Raw genomic sequence first — 16,139 nt, 5'->3', positions numbered from 1 at the left:
AACGTGGGACCGTGGAAATGCGCGGGACTCCGATTGTGACTGTGTCATTATTAGCTCAGGGGGGGTGTCACCGCGCGCTATAATTAAACGCTCACACGCCTGAGAAGGGAAGGCACCACATGAGGATTAGTGTTGCGCGTGTCTTAGCTCAGGAAACTGTTGACAGAGGTCGTACGACAGAACATGAGATACACAAGAGCTGTGGCAGGAAGGTGTTCCACGGCGCGTGGTCCACGCTGTTGGCCAGGCCAGTTCAACGCTGACCGAAAATACCAACTGTTGTTGAATTCGTTCTCGTTAACGTCATCATAAGGAATGCCTTTTGTTTGTTTTATGGACTTTTGCTTAGAAAAGCACCCTGCAAGTTTCTTCTCTTTATTAAAAAAAAAAAAGAAAGAAAGTAGAAGCTAAGAGTAGGTTTTCCTCTTAACCACCAGCGATTTAAATGGAAAGCTACTGTGTATTTGGAGGAAATTTTTTAATGAGGAACTGCGGTTTTTCTCGCCCTGCTAATGGTGCTAATGTTAATCAGCTCGTGTGCTGGAAGAAGGCCTTGTCTGAGTGGTTGATTTATGGCTGGGCCAGTTTGTCCATTGGTCTGTTTTAATTGGGCTGTTCCAGATTCATCCGGTTTGTCAATCAGAAATCAGGCGATGAACAGTGCCGACAATTCCTGCCATTCTAGAACCTCCGTAGATCCCTGTTGGTTCTGTGTCTTCTAGAACCCCTGTAGATCCCTGTTGGTTCTGTGTCTTCTAGAACCCCTGTAGATCCTCGTGTCTCTGCGTGTGTCTCTGCGGGTCTCTGTATGTGTGTGAGTGAGCGAGCGAGCAAACAAATTAACATGTTTGTTATGCTGTGCTGTTGTCTCGGCACTCTAAATGTGTTTGTGTTTAATACTCGCAGTATCCCGGCGGGGAGAGACACACGTCTGGCGGTTAGCTCGACCCACGCGTGCTATTTGGGAGTGGGTGGGGCCACCAGACGAAAAAACCTGTGGCTGTTTTTTGGGGGAACCGTTTACGGGAAACACATCAGACAGGACCGGCTGTTTTTGGGGGGGAACTGTTTATGTGACACACATACCAGACAGGGCTGGCTGTTTTTGGGGGGGAACTGTTTATCTGACACACACACCAGACAGGGCTGGCTGTTTTTGGGGGGGAACTGTTTATCTGACACACACACCAGACAGGGCTGGCTGTTTTGGGGGGGGACTGTTTATCTGACGCACACACCAGACCGGGCTGGCTGTTTTGGGGGGGGACTGTTTATCTGACACACACACCAGACAGGGCTGGCTGTTTTTGGGGGGGGGGGGGGGGGACTGTTTGTGGGAGACACACCAGACAGGGCTGGCTTATGTAAGAGGGGTGAAATGATTGTGCAGTCAAATGGCTTCAATTGAATTAGTGAATGGGGAAAATCCCTGTCCAAATTCCTGTGGAATGCCACAGGCACAGAGTGGCCAGACCGCTCCACGGAGCGATAAACAGACAAGAGAGGCTTTTCTCGCGCTGGCTAGCATTATTTCATTCTTCGCTATCTCGCTTGTGCAACTTGAGCATTTGTTTACATGCTGGTGCTAGCCTTTGCTGCTAGTTCCGAGTTAGCCTTTGCTAATGTGCTAGCGCTGCATTAGCTATCGCTGATATGCTAGTCTGTGGCGAGGAAAAAAAAAACTCCCCGTTGGGAAGAACTCTCGGGAGGAACCCGGCTATATGTAGGGGGCACGCCCGATCTCCGCTGGCCTATAGGTTTAATGTATGGAACTTGTAGGTAAACTAGAAAGTCGTGGTTAAGGTAAATGACTGGGACCCGCAAGGTCGGTGGTTTGATCCCCGGTGTAGCCAGACTAAGATCCGCACAGCCGTTGGGCTGCATTGCTCCAGGTGAGGACTGTCTCCCGCTTAGTCTAATCAACTGTACGTCGCGCTGGATAAGAGCGTCTGCTAATTTAACGTAGCCTAAGTCAGCGGTGACTCTGCGTCCTGTTATCTGCGTGCGTGTCGTAACGGCGTGGGCGGGGTAACGGCGTGGGCGGGGCTACGGCGCGTCTGGTTTTGACGGCGTGTCAGTCTTATGCAAGCCTTCCGTTGCTCAATGAGCACGTCGCAGTGTCGTAACGACGCGGGACTTTGAAGAGGCGCACCGGGGGATTTTCGCCTGGGTTTGCCTGCGGTGGTGCACTCCTGTCAGCCGGATAAATGGCCCCGCCCTCTTGATGATGGCAGCGTTTTTTTAAACCGGGGGCGGGAGGCGTCGTTTCTGTGTGCGTTGCGCTGGTGCACGTGCTGTTGTTTCAGCGAAGCTGTCTGGATAAACCATTTAAAGGTGCACCTTTCCCATATTGTGCACCTTTAGTGTGTTATTTTCGGTCATGATCTCTGTGTTGTGTCTGTGTGTGTCTGTGTGTTTGTGTGGTTTTGCGCACCAAAAACAGTCTTACACGTCTATTCTCCAGCGCCTCTCAAGAGCTCTACCAAGAACAGGCTGTTTTAGTGACTGTGTCTTTAATGCTCATTAATATCAACAAACCTCAGCTCTGATTGGTTGGCTACCTCCGCAATTTCCTCCTGGTACAAGGTGGGCCATGCTGACATATGCAAATGAGCGTATATTTGTGATGTCATAAAGTTACGGGAGTCCAAACGGCTTGTTTAAACGGCAGTTTCTCCGTACGGATTGTGTGGATTTCTTTGGCGACCGTGCGTGTTGATACTTTCACAGTGTTTTTATAGCACCTTCAACTCCTTTATAATCCACATAGCGAGGGAAATGTCATTTCCCACAACACGGGACCAGTGTAATGGCATATTTAAAAATGCAGGAAGCATGCGTCTCAATAGGGTAGCAATGGTGGCAGCAATAGCAGTAACATTAGTAGTACAGAGCTGAATGTCTGCTCCAGTGGCACTCAGTTCATTTCTCTCTCTCTCTCCTTCCTTCTCTCTCCCCCGCTCCCTCTCTGTACCCCGCTCCCTCCCTCCCCCCCTCCCCCCCAGCCCCAGCCCCTTCCAGTAATGCCTGACAGTGTGTTCTCAGCACCAGTGCTCCAGTCCTACCAAGCACATGGTCCTATGGGTCATGTGACTGCCGAGGGAGAGAGAGAGAGCATGTTTGTTGTGCTGAGAAGGCACTCTGGATTTTATGATGCTCTCAGCCTTGTTCTTGAAGTCCTGCCAGGTTTAGCAGGAATACTGGCGCTCCATAAAGGGGGGGGGGGGGGGGGGGGGAGATACAGAGAGGGCGAGAGATACAGAGAGGGCGAGCGAGAGAGAGACAGAGAGAAAGACAGAGAGAGAGACAGAGCGAGAGACAGAGCGAGAGACAGAGCGAGAGACAGAGCGAGAGACAGAGCGAGAGAGAGACAGAGACAGAGACAGAGATTTGTTGCTTAGTCATGCTCAGGTGGCTGGGCCTGGCAGCGTGCCAGTGATGGCGGTGTTGTTGGACTGACTCAGCGTTCCAGGAAGGACGCTCCTCCAGCTATCCTGGAAACACTGCCAAGAGAGAGAGACCTCACCTCTGACCTCTCACCTCATATTTGTTGACGGATAGTTTTTTTTAGTTTTGAGATTTTATCCTTTGATCTTTGGAGAAATAAATTTAATATTGCATGAATCAAACTACGATATTTTGACTCCATAGTGTTGTGAAAGAAGTGCCCTTTATGTACCATGACATTGTCCCCCAAACCACTGTAAGGCTCTGCGTGTCCATTATGTGCAACAGTGTGGTCTCCCATTGTAATGCCGTGTGTTGTGTGCAACAGTGTGGTCTCCCATTGTAATGCAGTGTGTGCTGTGTGCAACAGTGTGGTCTCCCATCGTAATACAGTGTGTGCTGTGTGCAACAGTGTGGTCTCCCATCGTAATAGTGTGTGCTGTGTGCAGCAGTGTGGTCTCTGGAGCCTCTGAGCAGCTGTGTGGTCTCTCCTCTCTCTCTCTCAGGTGCTGAGCCAGGTTCACCCCCAGCTGTCGTCGAAGGAGGACGCCCTGCAGCACATCGAGGAGCTGATCCTGCTCCTACTGAGCATGCTCTGCCAGGCCCAGCCCCGCACCGTGCAGGACGTGGAGGTGAGCCGCCACAGCGCCGCCCTGCTGGGGGGAGGCTGCACTGCGCCCCAGTGGGTGTGTGTGTGTGTGTGTGTGTGTGTGTGTGTGTGTGTGTGGGTGTGGGTGTGGGTGTGTGTGTGTGTGTGAGAGAGAGAGAGTGAGTGTGTGAGTGTGTGAGTGTGTGAGTGTGGGGCTGTGTGTGTGTGTGTGTGTGTGTGTGTGTGTGTGTGTGTGTGGAGGGGGGGGGGGGTGTGTTCAGGGGGCTGTGTGTGTGAGTATTTGGGGCTATGTGTGCGTGTGTGTGTGTGTGTGTGTGTGTGTGTGTGTGTGTGTGTGTGTGAGAGAGTGAGCTTGTGTGTGCGTGTCTGTGTGTGAGTTTGTGTGTGTGTGAGAGGGAGAGCGTAAGAGATTGTGTGTGTGTGTGTGTGTGTGTGAGAGAGAGAGAGAGTGAGAGTGTGTGAGTGTGGGGATGTGTGTGTGTGTGTGTGTGTGTGTGTGTGTGTGAGAGAGAGAGAGAGAGAGAGAGAGTGAGAGTGTGAGTGTGGGGATGTGTGTGTGTGTGTGTGTGTGTGTGTGTGTGTGTGTGTGTGTGTGTGTGTGAGAGAGAGAGAGAGAGAGAGAGAGAGAGAGAGAGAGAGTGAGAGTGTGTGAGTGTGGGGATGTGTGTGTGTGTGTGTGTGTGAGAGAGAGAGAGAGAGAGAGAGAGTGAGAGTGTGTGTGTGTGTGAGAGAGAGAGAGAGAGAGAGAGAGAGAGAGAGTGAGTGAGAGTGTGTGAGTGTGGGGATGTGTGTGTGTGTGTGTGTGTGTGTGTGTGTGTGTGTGTGTGTGAGAGAGAGAGAGAGAGAGAGAGTGTGTGTGTGTGTGAGTCTGAGAGAGAGAGAGAGTGAGAGTGTGTGAGTGTGGGGATGTGTGTGTGTGTGTGTGTTCAGGGGGCTGTCCTGTGGAGCTGCTTCCAGTAATCTGCTGCAGGAACCCCTCTCTCCTAACCAGACCTCTTTCTGAAACCAAAAGCTCTCTCTCGCCCCCCCCCTTTCCCTCTCTCTCAACCTCACTCTCTCTCTCTCTCTCTCTCTCTCTCTCTCTCTCTCTCTCTCTCTCTCTCTCTCTCACTCTCTCTCTCTCACTTTCTCTTTCTGAGGATTCCATTGAAATTAAGGTTTAGTTCCTTCCTTGAAAAAAATCCCCAGAGAACATTATGGGTGTTTTACTGCATTTGTTTCATGAATTGAATTCCAGTCCGTTTCCTGAAATGACATAAGCGAAACTGACTTCTCCCACAAACCCTGTGCTCCGGTGATAACATTCTGATGTTTAGAGGTGAACTCGAGCCTGCGTTTCTGTCTCTACGCCACTAGAGGGCGCTGACGCCTGTTAAATGCTAGTAGCTCATATCATGGGGGAGGGGGTGGGGGGGTTGGTTTGTTGACGACTCTTTTAATTCATTTTTGAACTTTGTTTTTGTTCTTTTGTTTTCATTCGCCGCGCACACAAGATGGATCGTTTCAGATCTGAAGGTGCTCTGTGGTTAAGGGGCTTAACCACCGGACATGGTAACCCACGGCAACCATGCTGAGGTTTACCATGTTTACCTCATTTGCTCCCAGATTTTATATATATTTTTTCATCTTGCCCCCCCCCCCCAGTTTGCCTACCCCCCCCCCCCTCCCCAAATTGCATTGTTTTGCCCCGTTTTCCTTGTGGGATGTTGGAAAAATGCTCATCCGTGCTTGTGTTTTGCATCCCGTTTTAATATTTCATTTATTTATTCCTGGTGTAGGGAGAGGAGGGAGGACGTAAAGGATATGAACTAACATCGTGTAAATTGATTTTTCTTTTGATTTATTTTAATGTACTTTTTTATGTTGTTTATTTTTGTGCACTCTATCTGTCCCTGTATTTTACTACCATTCCTTATGGCTTGATTGTTAGAATGTCTTGCACACGTGAATACACTGGCTGTTGTTTGTTTTTGTTTTTTTTGACATGTTCCAGTTTGTGTGAAGGTGTGTGTTTGTGCCTGTCTCTCAGGAGCGCGTGCAGAAGAGCTTCCCCCACCCCATTGATAAGTGGGCGATCGCGGACGCACAGGCCGCCATTGAGAAGAGGAAACGGCGAAACCCGCTCGCCCTCCCGGTGGACAAGATCCACCCGCTGCTCAAGGTGCGTCCGCTAACCGTGTCCGCTAACCAGGGCTGCTAACGGGGTCGCTAAAGGGGTCGGCTAACCGTGTCCGCTAACCAGGGCTGCTAACGGGGTCGCTAAAGGGGTCGGCTAACCGTGTCCGCTAACCAGGGCTGCTAACGGGGTCGCTAAAGGGGTCGGCTAACCGTGTCCGCTAACCAGGGCTGCTAACGGGGTCGCTAAAGGGGTCAGCTAACCGTGTCCGCTAACCAGGGCTGCTAACGGGGTCGCTAAAGGGGTCGGCTAACCGTGTCCGCTAACCAGGGCTGCTAACGGGGTCGCTAAAGGGGTCGGCTAACCGTGTCCGCTAACCAGGGCTGCTAACGGGGTCGCTAAAGGGGTCGGCTAACCGTGTCCGCTAACCAGGGCTGCTAACGGGGTCGCTAAAGGGGTCAGCGAACCTTGTCGTGTCTGCTAACCAGGGCTGCTAACGGGGTCGCTAAAGGGGTCAGCTAACCGTGTCCGCTAACCAGGGCTGCTAACGGGGTCGCTAAAGGGGTCAGCTAACCGTGTCCGCTAACCAGGGCTGCTAACGGGGTCGCTAAAGGGGTCGGCTAACCGTGTCCGCTAACCAGGGCTGCTAACGGGGTCGCTAAAGGGGTCAGCTAACCGTGTCCGCTAACCAGGGCTGCTAACGGGGTCGCTAAAGGGGTCGGCTAACCGTGTCCGCTAACCAGGGCTGCTAACGGGGTCGCTGAAGGGGTCAGCTAACCGTGTCCGCTAACCAGGGCTGCTAACGGGGTCGCTAAAGGGGTCAGCTAACCGTGTCCGCTAACCAGGGCTGCTAACGGGGTCGCTAAAGGGGTCGGCTAACCGTGTCCGCTAACCAGGGCTGCTAACGGGGTCGCTAAAGGGGTCAGCTAACCGTGTCCGCTAACCAGGGCTGCTAACGGGGTCGCTAAAGGGGTCAGCTAACCGTGTCCGCTAACCAGGGCTGCTAACGGGGTCGCTAAAGGGGTCGGCTAACCGTGTCCGCTAACCAGGGCTGATAACGGGGTCGCTAAAGGGGTCGGCTAACCGTGTCCGCTAACCAGGGCTGCTAACGGGGTCGCTAAAGGGGTCAGCTAACCGTGTCCGCTAACCAGGGCTGCTAACGGGGTCGCTAAAGGGGTCAGCTAACCGTGTCCGCTAACCAGGGCTGCTAACGGGGTCGCTAAAGGGGTCAGCTAACCGTGTCCGCTAACCAGGGCTGCTAACGGGGTCGCTAAAGGGGTCGGCTAACCGTGTCCGCTAACCAGGGCTGCTAACGGGGCCGCTAAAGGGGTCGGCTAACCGTGTCCGCTAACCAGGGCTGCTAACGGGGTCGCTAAAGGGGTCGGCTAACCGTGTCCGCTAACCAGGGCTGCTAACGGGGTCAGCTAAAGGGGTCGGCTAACCGTGTCCGCTAACCAGGGCTGCTAACGGGGTCACTAAAGGGGTCAGCTAACCGTGTCCGCTAACCAGGGCTGCTAACGGGGTCGCTAAAGGGGTCAGCTAACCGTGTCCGCTAACCAGGGCTGCTAACGGGGTCGCTAAAGGGGTCAGCTAACCGTGTCCGCTAACCAGGGCTGCTAACGGGGTCGCTAAAGGGGTCAACTAACCGTGTCCGCTAACCAGGGCTGCTAACGGGGTCAGCTAACTGTGTCCGCTAACCAGGGCTGCTAACGGGGTCGCTAGAGGGGTCAGCTAACCGTGTCCGCTAACCAGGGCTGCTAACGGGGTCGCTAAAGGGGTCAGCTAACCGTGTCCGCTAACCAGGGCTGCTAACGGGGTCACTAAAGGGGTCAGCTAACCGTGTCTGCTAACCAGGGCTGCTAACGGGGTCGCTAAAGGGGTCAGCTAACCGTGTCCGCTAACCAGGGCTGCTAACGGGGTCGCTAAAGGGGTCAGCTAACCGTGTCCGCTAACCAGGGCTGCTAACGGGGTTGCTAAAGGGGTTAGCTAACCGTGTCCGCTAACCAGGGCTGCTAACGGGGTCGCTAAAGGGGTCAGCTAACCGTGTCCGCTAACCAGGGCTGCTAACGGGGTCGCTAAAGGGGTCAGCTAACCGTGTCCGCTAACCAGGGTTGCTAACGGGGTCGCTAAAGGGGTCAGCTAACCGTGTCAGCTAACCAGGGCTGCTAACGGGGTAGCTAAAGGGGTCAGCTAATGGGGTCCGCTAACCAGGGCTGCTAACGGGGTCACTAAAGGGGTCAGCTAACCGTGTCCGCTAACCAGGGCTGCTAACGGGGTCGCTAAAGGGGTCAGCTAACCGTGTCCGCTAACCAGGGTTGCTAACGGGGTCGCTAAAGGGGTCAGCTAATGGGGTCCGCTAACCAGGGCCCGCTAACCACGTCTGCTAACCGGGTCCAGTAACTGCGTCAGCTAACCACGGCATTTCAGCATTGGCTCACTACTACTGCTAAGAATTGTGGTCTCACTACTTTTGATGACGATTAGCCTGTGTGTAGTGCACTGAAAGCTAGTTCACTTAATTTAATTTCATTAGCATTCCAGTTTGTTGAAAGAGAAATGGTACTTTCAGCCTGGCTCTGCCTTCTGCACAGTTTTGAAAAAATGCGTTCTGGGGTGGGTAGAGTTGGGTATGTCCATCTCATTTACATACTGTGTTCTCTAACCAATCAGGTGCCGGCAGTGTTCAGTTTCGAAAAATGAACCACAGACAAATTTGTGGGCATCAAACTATTTTATGACTGGTTATCGGATTGTCATCCATGTATGACGCAGAGGTACCATGGAAAAAGGAGTCTGCTTATATCAGCACTTTATGGGACAGCAGAACAAAACTCAGAACAAAACGTGGAACTATCTTCTGTGTATGTCAGCTACAGACCTCATATTCAGCAGAAATCTAAATCCCAATGGGAAAATAGTGGAAAAAAAACTGTCGGGTCGACCTACAAAAAGACGTTATCGCTGTAACACTCTATTATTGGCTAATGTAACTGTGGGCTTTATGGGTGTCATACCAGGGTGGGCCTGTAGAGGGAGACGTGGAGCCGTCACTGAGACAGTGCCAACCTGCAGACTGACTGCCCATAGTGATGCAGTCATTGGTTGAAAGGTAGCAAATATTGACATAACTGTGGCAGCTTATTTATGTTTTAATTTGTGTGTAATTAGTGAGGTCATCATATCAAGCCTGATTACGAAAGGACAACAGCGTTTCACAAACGACTAAACCTGTTTGATTTCTGTTCCGTCATAAGTGCAATCTGGAGATTAAGTGTGAACAGCAGCGCAAATATCCATAATTTAGTGGAAGGGAACGATATCCGACTACCTGCCGATTTTCCCTTTTCCCGGCGTTCCCAAGGAAACGTTCCCAACAGGAATGCCGCACCGTTTCTCACCCCCGATCCCTCTCTCCCGTGCCCAGGAGGTGCTGGGGTATAAGATCGACCACCAGGTGTCTGTGTACATCGTGGCCGTGCTGGAGTACATCTCCGCCGACATCCTGAAGCTGGCGGGAAACTACGTGCGGAACATCCGCCATTACGAGATCTCACAGCAGGACATCAAGGTCGCCATGTGTGCCGACAAGGTGAGGGGACCCCGATTCCACCAGCTACTGTTTCACCTGTGTGTGTGTGTGTGTGTGTGTGTGTGTGTGTGTGTGTGTGTGTGTGTGTGTGTGTGTGTCTGTGTGTGTGTGTGTGTGTGTGTGTGAGTGTCTCTGTGTCTGTGTGTGTGTCTGTGTGTGTGTGTGTGTGTGTCTGTGTGTCTGTGTGTGTGTCTGTGTGTCTGTGTGTCTGTGTGTGTGTGTCTGTGTGTGTCTGTGTGTGTCTGTGTGTGTGTGTGTGTGTGTGTGTGTGTGTGTGTGAGTGCGTGTGTGTGAGGATGGGTAAACGAGAGTCATCAATTCTAAAGCACGTTGGATAAAAGCGCCATATAAATGCAGGCCATTGTAGCCCCTTGTAATACTTTGTAGTTTAATCTAGGACTGCCGCAGTTGTATTTGTATTTATATTGTATTTGGCATTTGTATTTATCTTGGTACCATAGTGACTGACCTAATTACTGACAGACTTTGTGCCTGTTTACCATGTGTACTTGTGACTTAGTGTTCATGGCTGTACAACTGATTCTGTGTGAATTGTACCTTAATCCGACCTGTTCTGTAGTTTGTTTGAATGGCCTTGGTATGTGATTTTTGCACGTTGCTTTGGAGAAAAGCATCTGCTAAATGTAATGTAATGAGAGGATGGGGCGACAGTGCAACTGCACGACGCCTCCATGTGGAGGGGAACGTTAGACCTGGGTCAAATATGTCATTGTTTTGGATTCAAATACTTTTCTGTGCTCGATTGATCTTACCTGGTGCAAATTCAGCTAGCCAAGAAGACCAGAAGGTCGGGCTTGCTCTTTTTGAGAGTATTTCATTGGTACCAAATACACCAGACAAGCTCAGTACAGCATTGACAATTATTTTAGTTGTGTGCTCAGGCGGTAAGAGTTGTCATCTGGCAGTCGGAGGGTTTGCCGGTTCGATCCCGCCCTGGGTGTGTCGGAAGGTCCATGAGCAAGACACCCAACCCCTAAATGCTCCTGACGAGCTGGTCAGTGCCTTGCACGGCAGCCAATCGCCGTTGGCGTGCGAGTGAACGGTCGAACGAGAAGTATCAATTGTACAGCGCTCTGGATAAAGGCGCCATATAAATGCCATTTTACCATTTGCCATTTCCATTTACAATCTGTGGATGTGTTTGTGACCGTGTCCCCCCAGGTGCTGATGGACATGTTCCACCAGGACGAGGAGGACCTGAGCGGGTTCCCCCTGATGGACGAGGAGCCCTCGGTGTCCGGGGAGCAGACGTACTACGACCTGGTGAAGACCTTCATGGCCGAGGTCAGGCAGTACCTGCGCGACCTCAACCTCATCATCAAGGTGTTCCGGGAGCCCTTCGCCTCCAACGCCAAGCTCTTCTCCCACCACGTACGTCCAGAACGCCCGCCCCGTCCCGGCCCCGTCCCGGCCCCGTCCCGGCCCCGCCCCGCCCCGTCCTGGCCCCGTCCTGGCCCCGTCCTGGCCCCGTCCCGGGCCCGTTACCCACGATCCCCTTCTCACAGACGTGAATAATAAAAGATTTTGCAAAGATCTGAGATGATGCCAATTTTGGTGTCATAGTCTATAGCAGGGGTCACCAGCACGGTGCCCGCGGGCACCAGGTCGCCCCCAAGGACCACATGAGTCGCCCGCAGGCCTGTTCTAAAAATAGCACAACTCACGAGTGAGCTGCATCTAAAATTTAATTTTATTCTGTTGCTATTTTTTTTTTAATCACACTTGCATTTATATAGATTTAAAAATGACAGTATCTTAAAAATATGTTTATTATGCATGAAGTTTAGATAAGTTTAGGTGAACTCTGACCTACTCTAGTTCAAAGGTCAGTATTGTGCGTGTGACAAAACAAGCCCTTGTAGCCCTTAGTATGACTCAGTACCCATGAAGTAGCTCTCAGTTTCAAAAAGGTTGGTGACCCCTGCTCTAAAGTATTCATGGTGACACTTGAACCCTTCACCCTAAGGCTGACATAACACCGTCATTCATACACATGACATAACAGCTGTCACACGATGGCATAACAGATGATGTCAGGTTGTGTTACATGACAGCAACTATCTGTCATGATATTTACAGATAAAAGTATGCCAGTCTTACGTAATTTGACATCAACTGACATCAGGGTGTTGTGCCATCTTATGACAGCTGTTATGTCACGTGTACGACGGCGCTATGTCAGCCTTATGGCGAGGGGCTCAGGTAGAGCAAGGAGCAAGAAAAGGCAGAAGGCGCTTTGACCTCTGACCTCTGACCTGCTCTCTGCCGCCCCCCCCAGGACGTGGAGAACATCTTCAGCCGCATCGTGGACGTGCACGAGCTGACGGTGAAGCTGCAGGGTCTGATCGAGGACACGGTGGAGATGACGGACGAGGGGAGCCCCCACCCGCTGGTGGGGAGCTGCTTCGAGGACCTGGCCGAGGTGAGGGGGCGGAGCCACGCCCGGGAGCCCCGCGTCACCTGACTAACCAGGAAATGGGGATTCTTTCGTTTTCAGACCTGCCCTTCTCATCCAGGAGCGCAGGTCTTGGGTGTGTCGTAGAGGTGCACGGACCAGAGAAATACTGTTCCTGTTTGGGGGCACTGTTTAGCACATTTGTTTACTACAGTTTGAATGACCCCAAAACAAAAAAAGATGGTAGAGTTTTGTGATGTAGTTGTAAGTCGCTTTGGATTAAAAGCGTCTGCCAAATGACTCAAATGTAAATATAAATCTAGTTCACCAGGTGAGCATTCTACCCGTAGGGAACCCCAGCCTGAGTAACACCTGTGAAAATCTAACATCTAACATCATGATTTCTGCTTTTTGTGGAAAAAAAAGTGTGGTTTTTATAAAAGATTTTGGCAACATTCTCACCACAAATATGTGTTATGAGGCTGACTGTGTGCTCCTATGAGCCCACACTCCCAGTTTTAAGAGGTTTTTACTCAGATGGATGTGTAGGCTGTGGAACAGTAACATTTTCTGCATAAAGCTTAGTGCAAAAAAAAAGAAATACCCAGTTTAAATTTGGATTGAGTGAATCTATCCTCTTGGTATGCAATGAATGTGGAAAATTCACATGGACTGACTGAATACGGACTGACCTGACCAGGCTCAAATACCCCATTTTAACCACGTTAACTCTTTAGTAGCCAGAAAAAACAGAACCTATTCCTGCAGAATGTACAACAATACATGAATGATTATGTGCTGCCCAAAACCTGTATTTGTATGGATTGTATGAAAGAAACATTCTGTTATTAATAGTAATAGTTAATAATAGAATAGATATTCCGTCTGAAGTGTTTACTGGTGTTGAAAGGGTTAACCTCCGTGTCTTGTTCTGTGGTGGCTTCAGGAGCTGGCCTTCGATCCGTACGAGTCCTACGCCCAGGACATCTTGAGGACCGGGTTCCATGACCACTTCCTGAGCCAGCTGTCCAAGCCTGGGGCTGCCCTCTACCTGCAGGTGAGCCCCTGTCCTACCCCACAATCCCCCGGGCCCTGTCCTGTCCCGTCCCACAATCCCCCGGGCCCTGTCCTGTCCCACAATCCCCCTGGCCCTGTCCTGTCCCACAATCCCCCTGGCCCTGTCCTGTCCCACAATCCCCCTGGCCCTGTCCTGTCCCGTCCTACAATCCCCCTGGCCCTGTCCTGTCCCACAATCCCCCTGGCCCTGTCCTGTCCCACAATCCCCCTGGCCCTGTCCTGTTCCACAATCCCCCTGGCCCTGTCCTGTCCCACAATCCCCCTGGCCGTCACCTATCCCACAATCCCCCTGGCCCTCACCTATCCCACAATCCCCCTGGCCGTCACCTATCCCACAACCCCATGTAACTGTGGTAACAGCACAAAAACATTTTATGGTGGAATAAACTGCCGGTTTTTTTATTGCCCTCACAAGCCTTTGTCATGAAACGATATGAAACGATATGAAGTTTGCAGAGTGACAGTTGAACTTGTTTTGGACTGCTTTTGAATGGTAACGGTCGCCCACTCTGTCCTCCAGTCCATAGGCGAAGGATTTAAAGAGGCGGTCCAGTACGTCCTGCCCCGGCTTCTCCTCACGCCCGTTTACCACTGTCTGCACTACTTTGAGATCTTAAAGGTAAGAGCCGCCCCCACCTGCAGCTGCACCGCACCGTGAAAACAGTCTGAGCCCTTTATCCGGGCCCGATATCGAGCTGCGTCAGAACGTCTGGCCACGCCCAGCTCCGTATCGGGATCACTGGTCATCAGCACTCAACCCCCCCCACCCCCCCACCACCACCACTGACAGTGATCCTTTAATGCGTGAGGTCACAAACGTGTGATCAGAGTGTTCTTAACTGAACATTCCGATCGCAGTGTAAGACCCGTTGCTGGAGTTCTAGAACGATGACTGAAAAAAATGAAAGAAAAAAAACAAACCTGCAGTGTGATATTTGATATTAACGGCGCGTGGCGTCAGTGCGACTCCCTCCGCGGATCAGGGCCTCGACTCAGAGTCACAAGGAGCTCCCCGTGGCCTGGGTCTTAATGGGGGGGGGGGGTATTTTGTAGAGGGGGGGGTTTGGCGGGTTTGGCGGTTGGGGCGGTGGGTGCACTGGATTGGGCCTGTAAGCCGCTTTACTGGACCCAGCGAAAGTAAATCTCAGAAATGCCTCGAGTCGTGTGCCCAGATTACACCGGTCCCTCAGAACTGGGGGAGGGAGGGGGGGGTTGTTTTTCTGTCCTTGGACAGAGACGTGAATTCTCGGGATTGTTGAAGTGCAACTTTCCTCCTCAACATGCCTGTTGGAGACAAAATGGCGGCCGCGACTAGCCCAGGCCCAAGTGTCGGGCTGAAAGGACTGATGAGTCACCTCAAACATTTGTGATTGGTTGAGACGGTAATCTGCGTCTCCTTCCATTGGTCTGAAGAGTGGTGTGATTTTAGCTGCAGAGCAATATTTTACTCGGCCTATAAACATATTCCAGGGCATTTTTTGGGAAACGTGTAGTAAAAGTTTGCAAAATGCTGATTTAGTTTGTCTCTCAAAGGGTTAACGGCAGTAAGTCCTTGGCAGCAGACCTCTGGCTGCACATTGAATAGACCTGGCATAATCTATCCACGCATCTATCGATTATCTAAACTGCTTATTCCTCAAGGTCAGGGTCGCAGCAAGCACCGGGCGAGAGGCTGGAGTATCACCCTGCGCAGGCTGCTCGTCCGTCACAGGGCTAATGTCTAATGTTCAGAAAAATCTAGAACAGGCATGGTCGGACATTCTGAACAATCTAGAACAGGCATGGTCGGACATTCTGAACAATCTAGAACAGGCATGGTCGGACATTCTGAACAATCTAGAACAGGCATGGTCGGACATTCTGAACAATCTAGAACAGGCATGGTCGGACATTCTGAACAATCTAGAACAGGCATGGTCGGACATTCTGAACAATCTGGAACAGGCATGGTCGAACAATCTAGAACAGGCATGGTCGGACATTCTGAACAATCTCGAACAGGCATGGTCGGACATTCTGAACAATCTCGAACAGGCATGGTCGGACATTCTGAACAATCTCGAACAGGCATGGTCGAACAATCTAGAACAGGCATGGTCGGACATTCTGAACAATCTCGAACAGGCATGGTCGGACATTCTGAACAATCTAGAACTGCTGTGGTCTGACATTCTGAAAAATGTAGCCCTCCTATTAATAATACTCATTCAATCAATGATTATTATTAAGCTTTATTTCTGTCGATCAGTGTCATTGATCGACTCGCCCGTATGCGTTCGTGCCTTTAGTGTCTTGAGATCTGCAAAACGGGCTGAGGGTCAGAAACACAACGGTACAATAACAGTGGTCCAATACAGTTTATAGTTAATGTTTTTATCAATTTTCGCTCATCACAAGAAAATAAAACAAGCCCCATAAAACTGCTGTTTTCCTGGGACACCTTGGCGTGACATGGCAAGATTCATAGATTTTCAGTACCCATAATATGAAAAACATTTTAGTGAGTCTGCGACTGTAGAGTATTTCTGGCTGTCTCTAGCCGGCATCCGATAATAAAAAGATTTAAGAGTACAGAATGTGGCATCGGTGGCCATTCGGGGCGGGGGGGGACACGGTTAGCAGGTTTTTAAATTGCTTTTCCAGATAGCTGTGGATAGAGTCAGGACAACAATGCCTGCAAAGCCCCATGGGACATGGAGGAGAGGAATATAGAGCAGCACTTTGACTTCAGATCCGTTTCCGTGCCGACCGGAGCCTTTATATAACACCAGCTCTGAGTTTGTCTTCTCGACAGCGAGGAGACGTACAAAACGCACTGGCCAGATCGCGAAAACATACTATTATATCGTATTAGTATTATTATTATTATTATTATTATTATTAT

The 16,139-nt window shown here is 51.0% G+C and overlaps 1 protein-coding gene across 1 annotated transcript in view; it reads left to right on the top strand.

Moving 5' to 3' along the window:
• The window catches only part of LOC133121784 (son of sevenless homolog 1-like), a 57,782-nt gene that overhangs the window by 12,829 nt on the left and 28,814 nt on the right, over positions 1 to 16,139 (top strand). The window contains 7 exon segments of the mRNA XM_061231249.1: positions 3,954 to 4,079; positions 6,087 to 6,218; positions 9,598 to 9,762; positions 10,945 to 11,154; positions 12,062 to 12,205; positions 13,125 to 13,235; positions 13,776 to 13,874. Of these exon segments, the coding sequence (XP_061087233.1) occupies positions 3,954 to 4,079; positions 6,087 to 6,218; positions 9,598 to 9,762; positions 10,945 to 11,154; positions 12,062 to 12,205; positions 13,125 to 13,235; positions 13,776 to 13,874 (987 nt within the window).

This window comes from Conger conger, chromosome 2 (assembly GCF_963514075.1).
Source record: "Conger conger chromosome 2, fConCon1.1, whole genome shotgun sequence".
NCBI lineage: Eukaryota > Metazoa > Chordata > Actinopteri > Anguilliformes > Congridae > Conger > Conger conger.
Note: the sequence above shows the minus strand (reverse complement) of the source record. Positions and strands in the feature narration are given on the sequence as shown.